Raw genomic sequence first — 18,450 nt, 5'->3', positions numbered from 1 at the left:
GATTGCTGAAGCGGGCAGTGCAAGACAGGTCATCGTGGCGATCGTGGCCAAAAAAGTAGCCGTCTATCGGCTGACATAATGGTGATGAATTCCGAGACGTGGTCACTTACGATGGGCCTCATAAGAAGGTTCAAGACCACAACAAGTTTCACTGCGAGTTCGAGTCAGATATTAGGAGATCCGCAGAAGAACAAAGATCTGAAGTGGCAGTGACTGGGGCACATCGCCCGTGCAACCGATGGTTTGGGCCGAAAGTTTCTTGACTGGCGACCACGAGTCGGGAGACTCGGCGTGGTTAGGTCCTCCACTAGATGGGCCGACTTAGTTCAGATCGCGGGAACTTGCTGGAAACCTCCATATTGGTTTCAGTCGCTGTATTAATTGGTAACCAAGTTAAGGTCCACTTGTGCGCCTTTGCCAGGTCACTTCATGGAATACCGGTTTAATCGATAAAAGAGGTTTACGACCCCCTAATACGATTGCAATAAATAAAACACATTGCTTGAGATGTAACGACTCGAGCTAAGGTTGGGAAAGGCTATGCTTTTCAGTGCGCAACTATCGTATTATAAAAAAATGAATAAAAAGTAACTTATTATTACTTGTTTATTGATTATAAATAAAGAAGCAATGATTGCAAGGGGTCAATTTTTAAGAAGACATATGTGAGTAAATCTCGTATGATATGACTTGCTTTATTAGGTTGCGACATTCTATGTACAGTGAATATCCATTCATTTTAATAAAGAAAACATTGATACGTAACATTATATCAAGAAATAGTGTAAATTTTTTTAATATAAAGCCAAGGTAATATACCCAATAATGCTCTCCCAGTGAAAGCAATAACGTAAATATGAAATTCCTTTGACAATATTTAGCTACAGAGTCCCCCTATGCAAACAGGAGATACGGCTTTGTTCAGGGGAAAAAAATCTAAGGAATCTCATTTCCCTGACATAATTTAATCTAAACAAACTTGCCGGTAGGAATCGGCCAAACAGTTTCTACAAACAATAAATAAACGAGAGAGAGAGAGAGAGAAAAAAATCGTTTACATTCACGTAGATAACAAAAGTCGTGAACAAACTCACAGACAGAAGGCAAGACGGAATAATTGCCTCACACAAACATCGCATCGCCTACGTAACGCTTTATTGGAACGGATTAAGATATAGGCTGACGCGTGTCATTTCGCCTTTAATAATAAAGTAAGATGTATTTATCGATGTAATTTCAGGCCAGAATTAATCAATAGAAGAGGTCTTGTCAACACAGGTCAATTTTTATTTATTTAAGTGCATATTGGTTAAAAATACCATTCAAATTGTTGTAAAAATAATGGCTTTGTTATCCGACATTCCTTTAAAGATGACATATCATTTAAAATTTACTATATACGACATTATATGTTTAAAAAGCGAAAAAAAGTGATTGCACGTGAGAAGATCGAGCTTAAAAATTTTAATTTTTAATATATCTTATGCCACATTTTAAAAAGAAAGATATAGATAATTAGTGAGATTGGTCGGGAGGTGAAAATACATTCGTTATAAGCTAGCTTTGCACGAACTTCACATGTTTCGGTCTTTTCAAAATTATTTTGGTAACACTAATAATTGCTCATCTGAATTGGCAGATCGCTAGTGTAACCCATGGGTGTTGGGGCCGAGAAGTCAAATGGCAACTACGAGTCGTTAGACGAAGCGTGGGTAGGCCCCTCTAAATAAACCAACGACATAGTTACGGTCTCTGGAATCGCTGGATGCGGGCACCGCAGAACCGGTCTACGTGGATATCTTTGGGAGAGGCTTCTACCTTGTAGTGGGCATATATCAGCTGAAAAGAAGAAGTGATAGTTTAACATTACTAGAGCCAAACCAATTCGTCGCTTTTTTTAAACCAAAGCCGAAAAATTTCTAGCTTAATGCATTATGCCATCTATATACTATAGTTAGGTGGTAAATAAACTTGTTATATATTATACAAGCTACTTGTCCTCCTTGTTTCCATACCTTAGTTGCCTGAGATTTATTTTTTAGTAAAAAGCTTACATTAATGTATTAGAATATTCAATACAAAATAAATGAAGTCAATATACCCCAAAATTGTTCCATCATGTATGTGGTAAATATATATATGTACATACACTTTCCATTTAACATTTGGGCCACACAAAAACCCAAATCGGCGTCGCGTGGGTTAAAAAGACAGTGTGTAGCAAGCTCTATTCAAGTTTTAAGAAATACATAATTAACTCTCCGAGTGGGCCCACTATGAGATCATTTATACAGGTGACAACTCGGCGATTTTTTTTTTTAATTAAATCTAGTGGCTAGACTGAATGGCGTGGTCGTTCGATATTTAAATCGTTTGGATAATTTGAATTTCGAATTAATTTTACCCAGGTGGGTTTAACTGATTCTCATTTCACTCGTTGGTGTTGCGATACAAATAGAAAGGGATATTTTATTCTGCTTTACACTAAACTTATATTAAATTGTGAACGATAATAGAGTTGCTAAAATATTAAATTGATTATTTGATTGAGTGATTGAAATCCACTTTTGTGACGCATCTGAACATTTTACGGACAGATATAATAACGGTAAATAGGCTACAGACATAACACTAAAAAGACATTTGGCCAACGGTTAAAAGATCGAAACAATCGTTTTTTTTTTAACGCACATATGAATTTAAATTATTAAGATCATTGAAGACACTGGATGTGATCCACTTTCAACCGCTTGTAATTGACCTATGGAGGAGACCTCTGACCAACAGTGGGCATCCCGAATAATAATATTTAAATTTATCAGACCTAATAATTTATTGAAATAAAATTTAACCTTTTTTATTTTATGTGGGGGCAATGAAGAGGCCCCAGAAACGCATTCCAACATGTGCAGTCCCGTCTCAGAGCAAAAAAAAGCCCTCCTTTTCCTTTCAATTAAAATTAGCGCACCAGAATTCTCGGCCTCTTCACTTAAAGCGGGAAATGCTCCCCTTCACCAAGAGACCAGGTGTACTAAGAGAACTAATACTCACAAGTGCAGGTCTTTTACGGGCCGTTAAAGCTAAAGTGGGGTTAAGAGTTGCAGCAGATTTTGTAGTCAAGAAGTATGAATATCCCTCCGAGTCTTCGTATCCGTCGATCTACCTTGCTTAGTCTTGGAGCGGAGACAAAGCTTCTTTCCTTTCACGACTCCGTTTCAACTTCTGCTCGCCTCTGAAATGGGATCAGCCCAGTCAGAGCAGCTACCTTGGACCAGCTAAACAGCTCGAGCTGGCGATGTATATCCCCACCACGGAAAAGCTGCAACCAGATCAGAGGGGGGAGGCCTTTTTGCCTGAGGGATGAGGATAGGATTATGCTAGATTTCTACCTAATAACTGCCTCGGTGATAACCTGCTCGGTGTGAGAGAGTCCGTTATCTTATTACGGGGAGTTCCTAACTTGACTAAATTCTCCGTCTCCGATATTTCTATACAACGATTTATTTATTTTCATTGTTAACGCTAACCTGTAAGTCCATAAAAACATGTTACGAGTGTATTGTTTATAATCTTTATAACTTTATATCCATTTTATATCCGGACAGTGTCACAAAAACTTTTCGTACCCGAAATATTAAAAACGTGTTACTGAAATTTTTTATTTATTTTTCGATCGAATTTACGACTCTTTCGGGGGAAGAATAATGCGTTAATTTTACAACATCATGGCGCCCGAAACGTTACTTCTCGTTTTTTTTTTTTTCACCAACGAATTTAATATGTCGTTATAATTTTATAGCCAGCCAGTTACTCCCTGGAATAATACATTTTTTACGGACAGTTTTTTCGTTAACTTCTACTAACTTGACTGGAGTTCATTTTAAGCATTGTCCACTCTTTATTGCTGGACGTTTTTAATTCGTATTCGTGATTTTTTTATCAATGTATTTTTTTTTTGTTATAATTTTAAGACGTATAATTTCCGTACTTTTGAGCTTATTTAAATACATGAATAATTGTTGTAATTTGTCATTTTCAACTTGCTAAAATGATTGTATACGATTATTTTCATTAATCACGATCATATCAGCCGGAAAATGTCCTGGTTTGTTTATAGGCTTCTCGTATAGATTCCAAAGAGGACAAATATATTTTTTATCTGTCTATTTTTCTATTATATCCTTATTATTCTGTTCAAATGTTCTGATGAGTTAATTGAATCAATGAAGAAAATAATGAAGGCTATGTATTATAATATCTTCTTTTCAACCGCCAGAAGCCCATTGCATGGCATAGGACTATTCCTCCAAAGTTCGCCACGATGAGAGAGCCAACCCATGCCGCGGCTACCGGCATGTGGTCGTCAATCGAGAACTTGTGCTCATTTTAATTAATACAATGAGACATAATTAATTAAACTTTCAGTAAAATGATCAATTAATATTTATAATTCATATATAAAATGTTATCAAAATATTGTGTATATTTTCCTGCATTAACTACAATAAATAAAACATATTGTATAGAAAAAAACATGTTCTTTGTTTAAAAATAACACATTTATAAATATCAACGGAAAATTATAATAATGAAGGTCAAAAGTTTATTCTCTATATTACCCTTATAAGGACACATGACGCGAAAACTAATATTCTCTAAATACAACCATTAACACACACAGAAACACGTCGAACAGGCCCTACTGGTCTAACGGCTAAAAGCCAGTAGTTATGTCTTGTGAACGGAATTTCAAATTGTCTGCACAAGCTTAGCTCGCTGACTCTGCGATATTTTATAGTTTAATAACCTTTATTAACACAATCATAAAGATAATAATTAAAGCCTGTATTATGTCAAGTATCTAAATAGATAGAACTATATTTTTCACCAACATTTAAATACTTGAAATAAAAATAAATTCGTAAGGTCGAAATTTCGTCTTCACAGAGTTAACAAATCCTTCATAGGTCTAAGTTTACGCATATATATAAAAGTTCCACAAGATATCTCAGACCTTGTATTTTGTTTTAAATCTAAAATTAAATTTATTCTCTTAAATAAATATGACTACAGCATTTAAGAGTAATTAGTTGACCGAAATATGTGAAACTTATTTAGATGATTCATTTGCAGGGTGCATATTATAATACATATATATATTTTACAATGTTAAAAATCACTTAAAAATAGCAACTATTGAGTTTCTGGGCGGCTTTTGTCAATAGGTCTGCATTCCGAGCTGGTGGTCGGTTACTACATATGTTAAAATTATTTAAGATTCAAAAGCCCGTGTGTATTGCCTACTTAAAGATAGTTGAATTTAACCTTAAATATTTACAACTAGCGGCTATTTCAAATATTTATTAAATTGTGTTGTTTTTTATCTATCTACGTAAATAAAGGTTAATCGATGAAAGTCACAAAGTTTGGGAAACGCAGGACCGATTTGTTTACTTTTATTTTATGTCAGGAAGTTTTCTAAGTAAAGAAAAAAAAGGGAACAATTGTAAGGATAAATATTTAAAATAACACAAGCACCTATTATTTATCATATTAACATGTTAAAAGATATTTCAAATTTTAGTCTTTTTAAATAATTTTCGTGATTGCTAAATCTGTTAATTTGGTTTAGTTGCTAAAACTAATAGCTCATTTTGTATCAAAACCAAAGTTGTCCAGCAAGTTGAAATGTCAATCAAAAGATAGCCGCCGAGGGCTTAAGATTATGGCATGGAGACCAGGGTCACGACCGATCTTACGTTCGATTTATAAGAGAGATCTATGTCTAAATGTGGGCGTTGTATTGCTGAAATAATGTTGAATTTATAAAGTTTGATAATAAGTGTTTTAATTTACTCAGTGTTTGATGTGAATAAAGGCTTCATTTATCACAATTTTTTCCCGTAATTTTTCTTTCCATTTCGACCAAAAATATACCGAAATTGTACATGCCGTTCCATTGTTATTTTCTAAAAGATGATACGCGTAAAATTATTACTGGTGCAATGGACAGTCTAAGACTGAAATTATGATATTGATGTCAAAAAAAGGTTAAGTTTATATTTCTTTTTAAATCTCTTTTGTGACGGAATATTACTGTCTGTTGCCAAATAATGTTTGCAGTAAGACGGATCAACGCCATATAAGTCTAATACATCTTAGAGACGCGTTCTTGAAATTTCTTCTGACAAAGTGATCTTCAAAAGACGCGTCATATATAATATATGTCATAATCTTGACATAGTCGCGATTATATCTCTGTGGAGTTATCTCAGACTTTGTAAATTTGAAATGACAATCATTACAAAGTAAAATAAATTGGGATGAGATAAATTTGCTTAATATTATCTTTGAAACCCTAATTCTCAATACAGGGTGATTATTTACAGATGAAAAATTTTAAATGTAATGCAATATTAAAAAATAAACAGCAACGTCCTATCCAAAAATCAATAGTTTCAGAATATATATATATATATATATATATATATATATATATATATATATATATATATATATATATATATATATATATATATATACACACATATATATATATCACATTACTACTATCAAAGCTAGTCTCATTCATTTAGTGTAACTAAATAGGTTATTTATTTTAGTTTATATTCGTATAATTGGTAAATATATTGTGTGTATCAATTCAGGCATAAATTATTAAATTTTATGTATTTTAAAAATATATATGACATAAGCATTAATTTTAAATAAAGTGATCGTTGCAAAAAATCTTTGATTTTTACTATATAAACTATTTATTAGTAAAATAGTTATTATAACTTCGTCACTTTTACAGCTTATGTTCAAAATAATGTCGGTAATTACAACATATATTTTAATTGTACAATTTTAATAATATTTTAATACCCACAATTTGTACTATTTCTGCCAAAATTTTATTATATTTAATTATAAATGTTAATTCTACAAATTTTTAAATTAATATATTTATAGTTTTTGCAAAACTTGTAAAAAAGTAATGATTATGACTAAAGCTTTTACATGAGAAGACGCCATCTTTGTTTACATCAATGTTTGCCGTGTGAAATAGTGAGCATTAATTATTCGTATTTTAATTTAAAAGTCGACGGATAAAGTGTAACAATTAAATAGAGTTATTGCGTAAGTTCTAATATATGTCTATTGTATATACAACACTATATTTAATGTTTATTATTTCAAAAATTGTTTTATTCCGTTCTATATATTTTTTTCTGAACCAACAAATTTAATTTTTGATTTTTTTTAAATTTGTCGTTTTTTGTAATTTGATGTATAGATTTATTTAAAACGTAAGAATATACTTAGAACTAAAAAAAAACTTTAAGTAAAGAATGGTAATATTTCATTTTAACGTTTCTTGAAGGAAGCCGGCCTTCTCTTTACAGTGGGCATCTATAGGCTGTCTATCAATGTCAATTATAAGCGTAATTTTACAAAATTAAAAAAGTTAACTAATAAGAAAGATTAACATATACATTCTCTTTTCAGATGTCCGAGGTCTATTGAAAGCGGTGTTGTGAACAGTTTTAAATAACTCTAGTTACGTGGAATAAAGTGGACTTAATAAATATCGCGTATGACAAGTCAGTGTGACTAAGTGAAAAAAAATGGTGAGGTGACTTAAAACAGTGTGGGTTAACGAATTATGTGCAGTGTGGTTTCAACTTATAACGATGTGTCCGAAGGTTTCGAAGTTACTTCTCACTATATGCGGTAAGTTATATAATTTTTTTTTTATTTTTAAAACTAAATTGCATTACATTAGATGAACCCGCTATCATGTCTTTCAATATAAATCGTAGACCTTTCATACCTGTGTTCGAATTTTAGACTTAACTTTTTTTTAACTTTGACTCCTTGCTGTGTTCGATTGTAACTGGGGCATGTGTCTATGTATGTACCACAGTGCCCTTACGCGTTTTTTTTTTCCAATTTTTAACTCTACCCTACATTTTTTTTATTTTCGATCTATCTATCATATTTGAAACATGGACTTTGATTTCTTAAAAAGAGAAATAATTACGGTTTTCAATTTTTTTTTCCTGAAGTTCCTTCTCTTTCATTCTTTACACGATTCTTGCACAATTACATATAGTATTTTTGATTCGTATAGTAACTGAAGAGATTACAAGTTTTAAATGGCGCCTAAATAAAACCGTTCAGCTAGGTAAGTCCAACTTTAAGAAAGAGATAACATGCCGAATACAACTTCAATGGGCAGTTTTTGGATAGCTCTGAAACCTCTTGACCAAACTACCGCATTTTCTGAAGACAAAGGTCTTCGATCAGTGCGTGTTATTGACCTACGGATCCGAGACTTAGTCGCTTACGATGGGCTTTATAAGAAGGCTCTTAGTCACCCAGGGAACCATGGAGAGATGGGAATAGTCCACCGGTAGAAGACTGGAACTCGATAGTAGGTCGTCGGTTCGATTCCAGGAGATACAATCATATATAATTCAAACTTTGTGCATTAATTATACAAGATTTCCACTGCTCATTAACAAGTTTCATATGATGGGGTAGCTGTGTCCTCTGTGTACCATAATACCACACTGCGATTGCCAATCTACCTGCCAAGCGAGGGGATTAATATTTTCGCTCATAGATATTTTTGACGGAAGCTTATGCCTTGCAGTGAGTGTCTACGGGGTGAAAATGACAATGATGAAAGAAAAATGATGATGCTGCACAATTACTTGTAATTTATTAAACACTTAAAACACACAAACTTCGCTCATGCATACAAACACGTAGGTACATGTATAAATAAAATATTATTTTCGTAAATGGTAATGCAATTTTTAAGCTTAATTTTATTATGTTTGTTATTTATGTGGTACACATGAATTCATAATATATTATTTCGCTATTTAAGAAAAGATAACACTTTCAGATGTCACTTAAATACATATATATATATATATATAAATATGTATATATATAAATATATATATATATATATATATATATATATATATATATATATATATGTGTATGTGTGTGTGTGTATCGTTTTGTTATGTCTTTGCGACAATTCAGGGTGATTTGCAGTACGTATGCCCTGGTCCTCCGGTGGCGCGTGACCTGAATATCGCCTGTTTATGATAACGAGTGGAGAAGTGCAACTCTAACCTAAAGAGTGGAGGCACAAGGCCGCCGTTGATACAACGGTAGTATACGAAGGCGTTCCCGTATTTTTAACAAATTGTGGGGTTTTAGCTGGTAAGAGTCCGGTATAACACTTTCGCTGTCGCCGCAGCCAAGGGGTATTTTATATAGAATTAACTTATTACCTGATATCTATAATTCTTGAATTTATATTTAAGAAATTAAATCATTGTGTACAAAGCGACTACATAATGTAATTTCGGTTTTGTACCTAACGGTGGACGTAAGAAAAAAAAATAATTTCTCTGTGAACTACGATGTACGTAAATAATTAGGAAATTGGCTTTTTAAATACAGAATCAAATTAGTATAGAGTCAAATCAATTGAGTTCACAATGTACTCGTCAAGAAACATGTAAACAAATGCATCGTTAACGTTTCTTTTATTTCCTTTTGCGCATTAACATTTCTTCAATTCACCCCATTCGATTAACAATTAAACAAAAAGCAATTCATTGTTCACAATTTCATATTCCAATGAACAATATTAGAAGTAACGTTGGTTTGGAATTGTAAAATATACACTCGACGGAATAAACAGCGGCGAGTTGAACCACTCGAAGTGTTGGCAATGTTTTTTTAATTAACATTAAATCGACGCTAATAAATATTAACCCTTCATTACGAGGAGCTTTTGTTGTGTTAAAATATTTACCAGTCGTACTACGCGAGTGTAGATTTTGTTTGTACATAGTACTGGTGCTTATCGAATTTATTAGCGGGAGAGTATTATGAAGGGAAATATGGAAATTAAATTAGCAACCTTCGCTTATTTATTTGCTGCCTTAAATATCGAGTGTTTGCTTTGTTTCTGTTGTTATTGTTTTGACTGGACGTGATTCGGTCAACTAAATATTTTTATCTGGGTTTCAAATAATATTTTCAACGTAATAATCAATAATTACGTTAAAGATGACTATTACGTCATAGATGACGCAGGTCGACATTATAAATAAAAAAAATTGTGAATACCAAAATAGTACATATAAAGAAGAACGGAGATTATATAAGAGCAAACAATTACAAACACATAATATAAGTTTAAGTAAAAAGATTATTTCTACTTGTAGTCCTCAAAATATCAAAGTAAAAACTTCTGTGACATATCTGTCAATGTCTAAGAAATATCTACAAAGGATATGCCGGAATTGGGTCGGAAATGTGTAGGATACCTAGGCGTCTGATTGAAACAGAGATTTTATTGTTTAATAAACTTTGTTGGAGACGAAAGCAAAGTACAAAAAGATGAGAAAAGATAAATTTGTTTAATGGATTATTCATGTTTCCTGTCTTACGACAGCTGTTTTAGGTTTTCTTAGAGATAGAATAATTTTATTGACAGATATACCTTCAATTGTCCTCTTTAATGGTGTGAAGATGGCGGGAATTTCAAAATAAAATAACCATTGTTCTGTCCAATGATCAATTATTCGATTTGACGTAAAAATTGAAGTGTTCAGTTATATATATATATATATAGTTATATATAAGCCATAATTTTATTAAGAGCAAATAGGTGACAATATGTAGAGCATGCGTCACTCCAGTTATCCTGCCATTTAGAATTGTCTGCTCTTCAGTTTTTAATTTTGAGATATTAAATGCTTTACTTAATGGTAGTAGTGTTGTTGGTCAAGTGATAGAAATCATCCAAACTAAGGTTCGTTCTTCTGCAAATGCTATTTGGGCAGCAGTGAGGAAAAAGGTTTTTAAATAAATAGCGTAGTCTTCTCATGGCTTATTTTATATCAATCTATAATATATTTATATATATATATATATATATATATCATATTTGTTATTTCAAGCAATTAGGCTTATATGGTTAATGGATCCTTTTTATCCGTGAACTCATGTCCGATGAAGCTGTATAATCCTTAGGACTGACAGCATTAACATCTTTCGAAACAATACAATTGATCATAAAATTAATATATTTTATACAGTATATTGTAACGAAAACTGAGTTTGAATCTACACTAAATAATTTATTAGCTTTTCATGACACATGGTTCGGGTCCATAATTAATGTTAATGTAAAATTTAATTTCCTCTCATTGTAAGGCCTCCCCAAAGATCGCCACGATGACCGGTCTTGCACTCCCCGCATCCAGCGACTTCTCTATAAAATCGGTTTAATGAAATATTTCGTGGGGGCATTGATTTTTTCCTTTTTAATACAGCCTTCTTCCCTATCCGTTCTAAGGCCTCCATCCATTTTGATGTCAATTAAAATGTAGTAGGTACACCTCATTCATAATTCAACGAAAGAATAACGTAATGATAATATAAGAGTAAAAGTTATATAGCTTTTTACTGGCAAAAGCAGCCTTAAGGCTTTAAGGCTTTTATACCTGTGACCAATTACTAATAATATAACCTAGTTCGTATTTCAAAATATTCTTTTAAATAGTATGTCATCAGATATTTGTGAACAAGAGTTCTTATATTTAGATATCTTACAGTCCAAGCTGGTTACTGCTTTACGACTTTATCGCTTCATTGAATTTCCAAACGAATCTGATATTCGCAATTTTGTTTATTATTATGAAACTATGTAATGTATCCTAGCGTGCACAATAAAGCATGTTACATAAATAATATTATTTTCAATAAACATGATTATAATGAAAAATTTAAGACAGTGATTATCCAGGTATAGTGCTACCGCAACAGCTATACCCTGCCTAAGGATAGCGGGGTGGGGTAGTGGCTGAAGGAGTTCTACGAGCGTTAACGGTGGACTGACTAAACGGAACGACCGATACTGCCGTAGCTGTAGCACTATAGAGTGATCAATCTTAGATGTAAAAGATTTAAAAGGATATTGGTATACTTTAGTAATAATATAATTAGAAAAACACAAAAATAAAAACACAATTATACACGTGTTGCTTTTTTCGATACTAAAAAAAGTGTTTTTCTTAGTTTTTATTTTCTAATGATTAGTTTCGAATTATCTGTAAAATGAGTTAATTATCTTTTAATAATCTATTAATATACTTCACCTCTTGTACCTTTGCTAATTTTACAAGGGAGCGTTGAAAACGTTACTAATGAAATGAATAAAACTGAAAACTCCCAATCGAGTCCCGAGCAACCCTAACGATCAATTACAAACAAAACTAATACAGTACTTATAAACAAAAGATTACCGGGGCGTATCTGACGTCCGTTGTGATTCGGTTGAAACAATCTTCAATCCCCCCAAAAGCTTACGGCACACCTCACCCCACCATAGCTTACCCCCCATTATCCACCTCTCTAAAATTACAGAATCATTTCGCCTCTTGTTTAACGGAATTAATTTAATAATTTAACGAGTGAAAAGTTGAAAATTCCGTACAATAGAGGTGGCCGATAATTCCTTCCCAACTCAGGTCGGGTTGGCCAGTTTTAATTACAATACATAATTGCTCTCCGACCCCTTTTTATACTAATCAAATTGCCATTTTACAAACTTTCACGAGTTTTACGGCTATTTCTGTACCATCTCGCGGCTCTCTTCATAATAATTCGTATGTAAATACCTGTAAAATTGTACTTTATCTGTATACAAAATCATTGGTAATATTTGTTGAAGATTTAATAAGATAAATGTGTACCTCATTTGCTGTCAATTAATGTATGTCACACTCTGGCAAATATCAATAACTGAGAAATAATAAATAAAATAGCCTAAAAAAAGTTTATCAATTTCGCATTTAATAATTAAAATAAATTCACGTAACATATTTCAAAGCGATTACTTTACACAAGGCTGATTGTAAATAATGAAGGCTCTAAAGAATTTTGCTGATAAATGAGATAAACTTTTACCCTTTGAAGCTTTTACATCTATAGCCAATCAACAAAATCTGTACTATAAGATTCTCCGTACTGAAGAGAATAGAAAAGTATTGCTTTAAAAGAACCCTTTAAGTACACTGGAATATAGTAGGAAAGTCTTATACGTAACATACAGCAATTGTGAAAAGTTTACAATTAGGCCCTTCTCCCATATATTTCCAATAAGACGAGTAGGTGGCAGCTTATATTATCCAAGCTGTTATTCTTACATACTTTGGTTATTTTGACGTAACAACCCAAAAAGACTGAAAAAGAAGTTTGATTGCATTTTAACAAAGTAGATTGTATCGCACCTTAAGATCAGAAGTACAGTCAGGTTAATGATAGTTAATTGCCTTCAAAAGAAGCCAGGTGAGTGTGTTTTACCAACAAAAACTGAACCATCACTTGCAGTCAGAAGTACAGACAGTGAATTTTGTCAACGAACACTGTATCTCCACTTAACATCAGAAGTACAGTCAAGTTTATCGCAGTTAATTGCCTTTAAGAGAAAAGCGAATACGACATTGCTAAGCTAGTGTGTTTTGAAAGTAATAAAAAGACATCTCGACCTTTCCCTCTCGCGGATCATTTCAACCGTGAGACAACAAGCCAGTCAGCGCGCTAACATGAGAGTCGTCTCACAAAGGAGGCTGAGAAATGTCGACAGCGGCTTCTACCTGGAAATCGCTTTAGAGAAAAACTTGCACTCATTTCGCATCGTTATGCTTTGTCTTCGAGCTGTCATATATTACCGGAGTTGGAATTCATACGAAAGCCAAATGTGGATGTGACTAACATCTGAAACAATTTCCAGTGAAACATCGCGATGTATCACTTTGCGTTTTTGTTGAAAGGAAAATTTCATCCTAGATATTGCCGTATTCATAGCATATATTTTTTGGTCGGCAAATTTTCGTAACAAAACTTGTATATTAATGCGCTTGCAATCGATCTCCGTTTTGGTGTTTTACTACTTGGTACATTCTATCAGCACATGATGACAGAGAAGATTAAAATAATGTTGAACCTGAACTAATGAGTATCGTGGGTTCATTTGACACTCTTCCAGCATTGTATTACTTTTATTGTGATATTTATTTCAACAGCCGAATATAGCCTTTCGTTCTAATAGTAAGGAATACAGTATTCTATACAAAGTTATTATACAAAAATGCATTCAAAACTATGCGTGACTTAATTGTGTCTGGACATGAACACTTGAGAGTCAGTCGTTTGTAGGAGATTAGTGTATTTTATATTGGTCAGAAATAAGTATAACTAAAAACAAAATGTGTTGTAATATATAGTTATACACAGCTTTTCCCGTAAATCAACATCAAGCTGAAAATTAATTGATAAAATTTTCTTTTTATTTTCGTTAAATTGGATGGTTGTAGTAATTATTTTAAATATGTTTTTGGGACATTAAGAAATGTTGATAATTCTAACGTCGTCGACGTTTCAGCCCATAGTCGGCCTCTGCGAGACATAGGCATTTCCCAAAGATATTTACGGTGAGATATACCATCGCCACGCTTGTCTGAGGGTTGGCTACCGGCAACTCATAAACGACCAAGGATAAGAAAATAAAAAAATGTATTGATCTGTATACGCGGTTATAAGATCATAATAGGATGTTCAAAATTCATTTAAATTTTTAAATGGTAATGTTTAACTCTAAGCGGATGTAAAATCTTTTGGCGATAATAAAAAAAAAACTAATTCATTGAAAAGATTTCACGTAAACCCAATTCATTTTATTAACAAAACCTCCAATGAAACTTCAGAAAAAGTAAATCTCCACGTCAGCCTGTAACCATTTCAAGACGTACCCCGGTGCTCAATCATGCTCAGTACAAACACCGGATCCGCGGAGCTTATCTATCACTTGCGTCTAATTCGTATTAATGCGTTATATTCCGCTAAGGGAACAATGAGAGGTCGGATACTCCTACCATCGCTTCTCACGTGTGACACAAACATGTCATTCTTGCTAATTTTTTTAGTACTTTTTCTTGACATTGGCCACCTTATCTGTCGTTTATAATGATCATTTCTATATTTTAAGAGTATAAAATGGGGCCCATTTGGATAGAAATTAGAAATGACTTCAACTCCTATATCTACAAGTAAAACTACGTTTGATTCCTAGCCATTCTGGTTTGAAAAGAGCCCATAAGAACAGTCGGAATTTTCACGTAATCACTTTTACAAATGCCCTGATTAAATCTGATCTGATGGGGACATTATGAGCTATATCCCACTTTTTGCTTCGGTTTTTTGGAACAAAAATCTAAAATCTGGTTTCATCTTCATATTTTCTATAACTTTTGTGAGTAAATATTTTGTATAATCTTACACATCACACGGTACGTTTGGTAGTGAATTAGCGTTATATTACTTCGTTATAGCCCTTAACCAATAGGCTACCATAGATTTTTGCTTGCATTTATAGTAAAACTATAAGAAACGTTACAGGGTAGCCTTCTATTTAAGGTTCTATTTCGGCGCAAGGCTTCGGCATTATTGTGACTTAATTGAATCAAACAATATTCCTAAAGAAGCTCTGGTTAGACAAAACGCCTTTTATGTCCTATTATCTTAAACCCGGGGAAGCTATTTATACCTAAGTACAAAATATTTGTCCACAACAATGAGCCTAATTGAATCTGTCTTATATATGTGGGATAAAAGACCTCGGTAGTGTTCTTGAAAAGTGTTATGTTAGCAATTGTAGTATCACTAGAATTGTTTCTGTAATAGCAACAAATTTCCAATACAACACAGTAAAGTAGAATCTTTCCTTGTTCGACTAACAGCATTACCTCCTCGGACATCGTTGAAACAATTCTGGTCCCTTGAGTCGGTGTCGTTTCAGCCCATAGACGCCCACTGCAATGCATAGGCCTTCCCCAAAGATGTTTATGGGGGGACATACTATAATCGACATGCTTGGCAAGCGAGTTGGCTATCGCAATGTTGTATTATTGTACGCAGAAGATGCTGCCGTGCATCCTCTGGAACCTATTTGTAAGGTATTTTAGATAATAAATGCAAAAAGTGTGAATTACATAAAATTGTATCCCGGGAATAAAATCTGCGATCTATGATCGCTAGTCCCCTACCGTAGGGCTACCTAATCAAGTATTGATAAAAATGTCAAATATCTGTCTGTATGTATACACTTCCCTACAAAAGCCAATTCTCAAAAATTATGCTAATTGATAGCGCTAATATGCCGACGTATGAATTTATTAATTTAACATAATCTATTGGTTAAAAACAATCAACAAAATTTCTGAATGTTGTGAGAGAAGTCATGTCGAGAATAGTTCACGTTTACCTCACACTCGAATTAAATTCGTTCGACAACTCATGGTAGCGTCTACTATCTGTCATTTCTACGTCAACCCTAATTGATAGCATCATTTTTCCTTCTATTATTAATAGCCTAATTTTCCCCCGTTTAATAAGGCCTCCGGGAATATTAAGGGAAGACAATTCCTCGTCTCGGGTTAAGCTTAGAGGGAGTAGGCAAAATTAATTTCGTTGTTTTTACGGTACTGAGGGACTACGTTTATTCTTTTTTTAAATCAACTTCTTTAATCGAGATAAACGTACTTTTCACCTGATGATAAAATGTAGTTTTTTACGTGTAATGACATAAAACTCAGTTTACCGCATGACATCTGGCGAATTTATTACCAGTGTCAAATTGATAGACAAGAAATCATCGAATAGCTTTTTCCCACATGTATTTATAAAGGTTTAATGTAGAATAGTTTTTTTTATTCAAATCATAATCGTCATCATCACTCATCCATAGGATGTTTACAGCTGGACATAAGGCTCGTCCATAGATCTCCAATGGATTGAATTGAAAGCATCCAGCGATATCAACAAGGTGATCTGTCTGACTGGTGCTTGGTTGACCTACGCTGGGTTTCCCGGTCTCTTGTCTCCACTCCTGGAGCTTTAAAGTCCTCTAGGGGGTATCTTGTTTTCGCGTTATATGGTTTTCTCACTGACAATTTAACTTACCAATTTGCTGGCCCATGTCAGATACTTTTATTAGTATACGAATCTCAACACTACTGTTTCGATCGTATAGGGAAATATACATAGTGGAGTGAAATATGGATAGTGTCGCTTTGTAAGAAACGTACGAAGTGGGAACTACGCTTATATCAATAAGTTATTTATTAAAAAATGAAGTTCGACTTCGAAAATAATTAAGTATAGTTATCTCTCGCTTCGGACCATTCTTATCCAGAGATTTTCTTGATACAAAAGCTCTTTCCTTGATAAGCCTACTCCTTAACTATTGGTAAATACTGCGCCCGGATATTTAATCGTGTATAATGTCTTATAGCAGAAAATGATAATTCATCGAATTTCATCCGGTCAAAAGGTATTCTAGGTACAAAAGCTCTTTTCTTAATAAGTCTACTCCTTTTGGTAAATATTGCACCCCGATATTCAATCTCCTATAATATATAATGTCTTATAGCAGAATATGATAATTAATCAATTTTCTTTCTTAACAGTTGACGCTCTAATCAATATATCCGGGAAAAGATATTCTATACACAAAAGTTCGTTCCATAATTTGCCAACCCGTTTGCTATTGGTAAATAGGTACCCAGAAGTTAGTAATATCACAAGATATGATAAATCATCCAATTTCCTTGTTAACAATCGTCGGCGCTCTAGTTAACAGATCCGGCGAAAGGTATTAATGAAGTAGGCGTACTAAATAGGTAACCTAGACATTCTAATCTTGGTCCTAATCGGATCCTGTTAGCTCGATATGGTATATAATTGAAGCCTTGTTAGTTAAATTGTTGAAACTTAGAAGGTATATAGGCGTTCGAATTCCCATGTTATAGCTAGAAATTATGAGATCGTCTTACAATATGTTTCGTTGATATTATGTAACACTGTTTGGTTATGGAATATTGTAAGCTCTATAGTATTATTTACAATAAAATCAAAGCATAATATTTTACAAAGATTTGATTTTATGTTTATTTAGCTCCGATTGGCAAGTTCAAGAAATAGTGGACAGGCCAAATAGTGCGCAGAACAGTTGGCAGTTGGGGCCTTAACGCTCTGGAGTCTAGACCACGAACCAGCACTCATCGTGAAAATATGACCTTGTTAAGGTCGACGCAGACCGCTTCCTGCCGGTCTTTTTGGAAACCTATGGTGGAGAATTATAGGCCAGAAGGTAACTCCTTGTGGCTAAAATGATGGTGATGACGAAATGTTTTTTTTTTAATTGGGGCACAAACGATTTAAAGAGAGACAGTCATATATGAGAGGGAGGTGCGAATTGACTTAATGTTTTTGACTATAAATATGCATTTAACGGGAATCGAACTGAATATCTCCCAATTGAAATGAAACTATAGTTTATTGCTG

At 33.4% G+C, this 18,450-nt stretch overlaps 1 protein-coding gene across 3 annotated transcripts in view; it reads left to right on the top strand.

Moving 5' to 3' along the window:
* Positions 1–18,450, top strand: part of sns (sticks and stones) — a 332,324-nt gene that overhangs the window by 13,035 nt on the left and 300,839 nt on the right. For all 3 annotated transcript variants that reach the window (XM_068768331.1, XM_068768332.1, XM_068768330.1), the window contains exon 2: positions 7,513–7,737. In XM_068768331.1, coding sequence (XP_068624432.1) covers positions 7,698–7,737 — 40 coding nt within the window. In that variant the 5' untranslated portion in view covers positions 7,513–7,697. The remainder of the gene's footprint in view (positions 1–7,512; positions 7,738–18,450) is intronic.

The sequence above is a fragment of the Battus philenor genome, unplaced genomic scaffold, assembly GCF_028537555.1.
Source record: "Battus philenor isolate CCGP_79_NKW_IND1 unplaced genomic scaffold, ilBatPhil1.0.hap1 SCAF_25, whole genome shotgun sequence".
In the NCBI taxonomy this organism is placed as follows: Eukaryota; Metazoa; Arthropoda; class Insecta; order Lepidoptera; family Papilionidae; genus Battus; species Battus philenor.
This window is presented reverse-complemented; position numbering and strand designations above follow the sequence as displayed.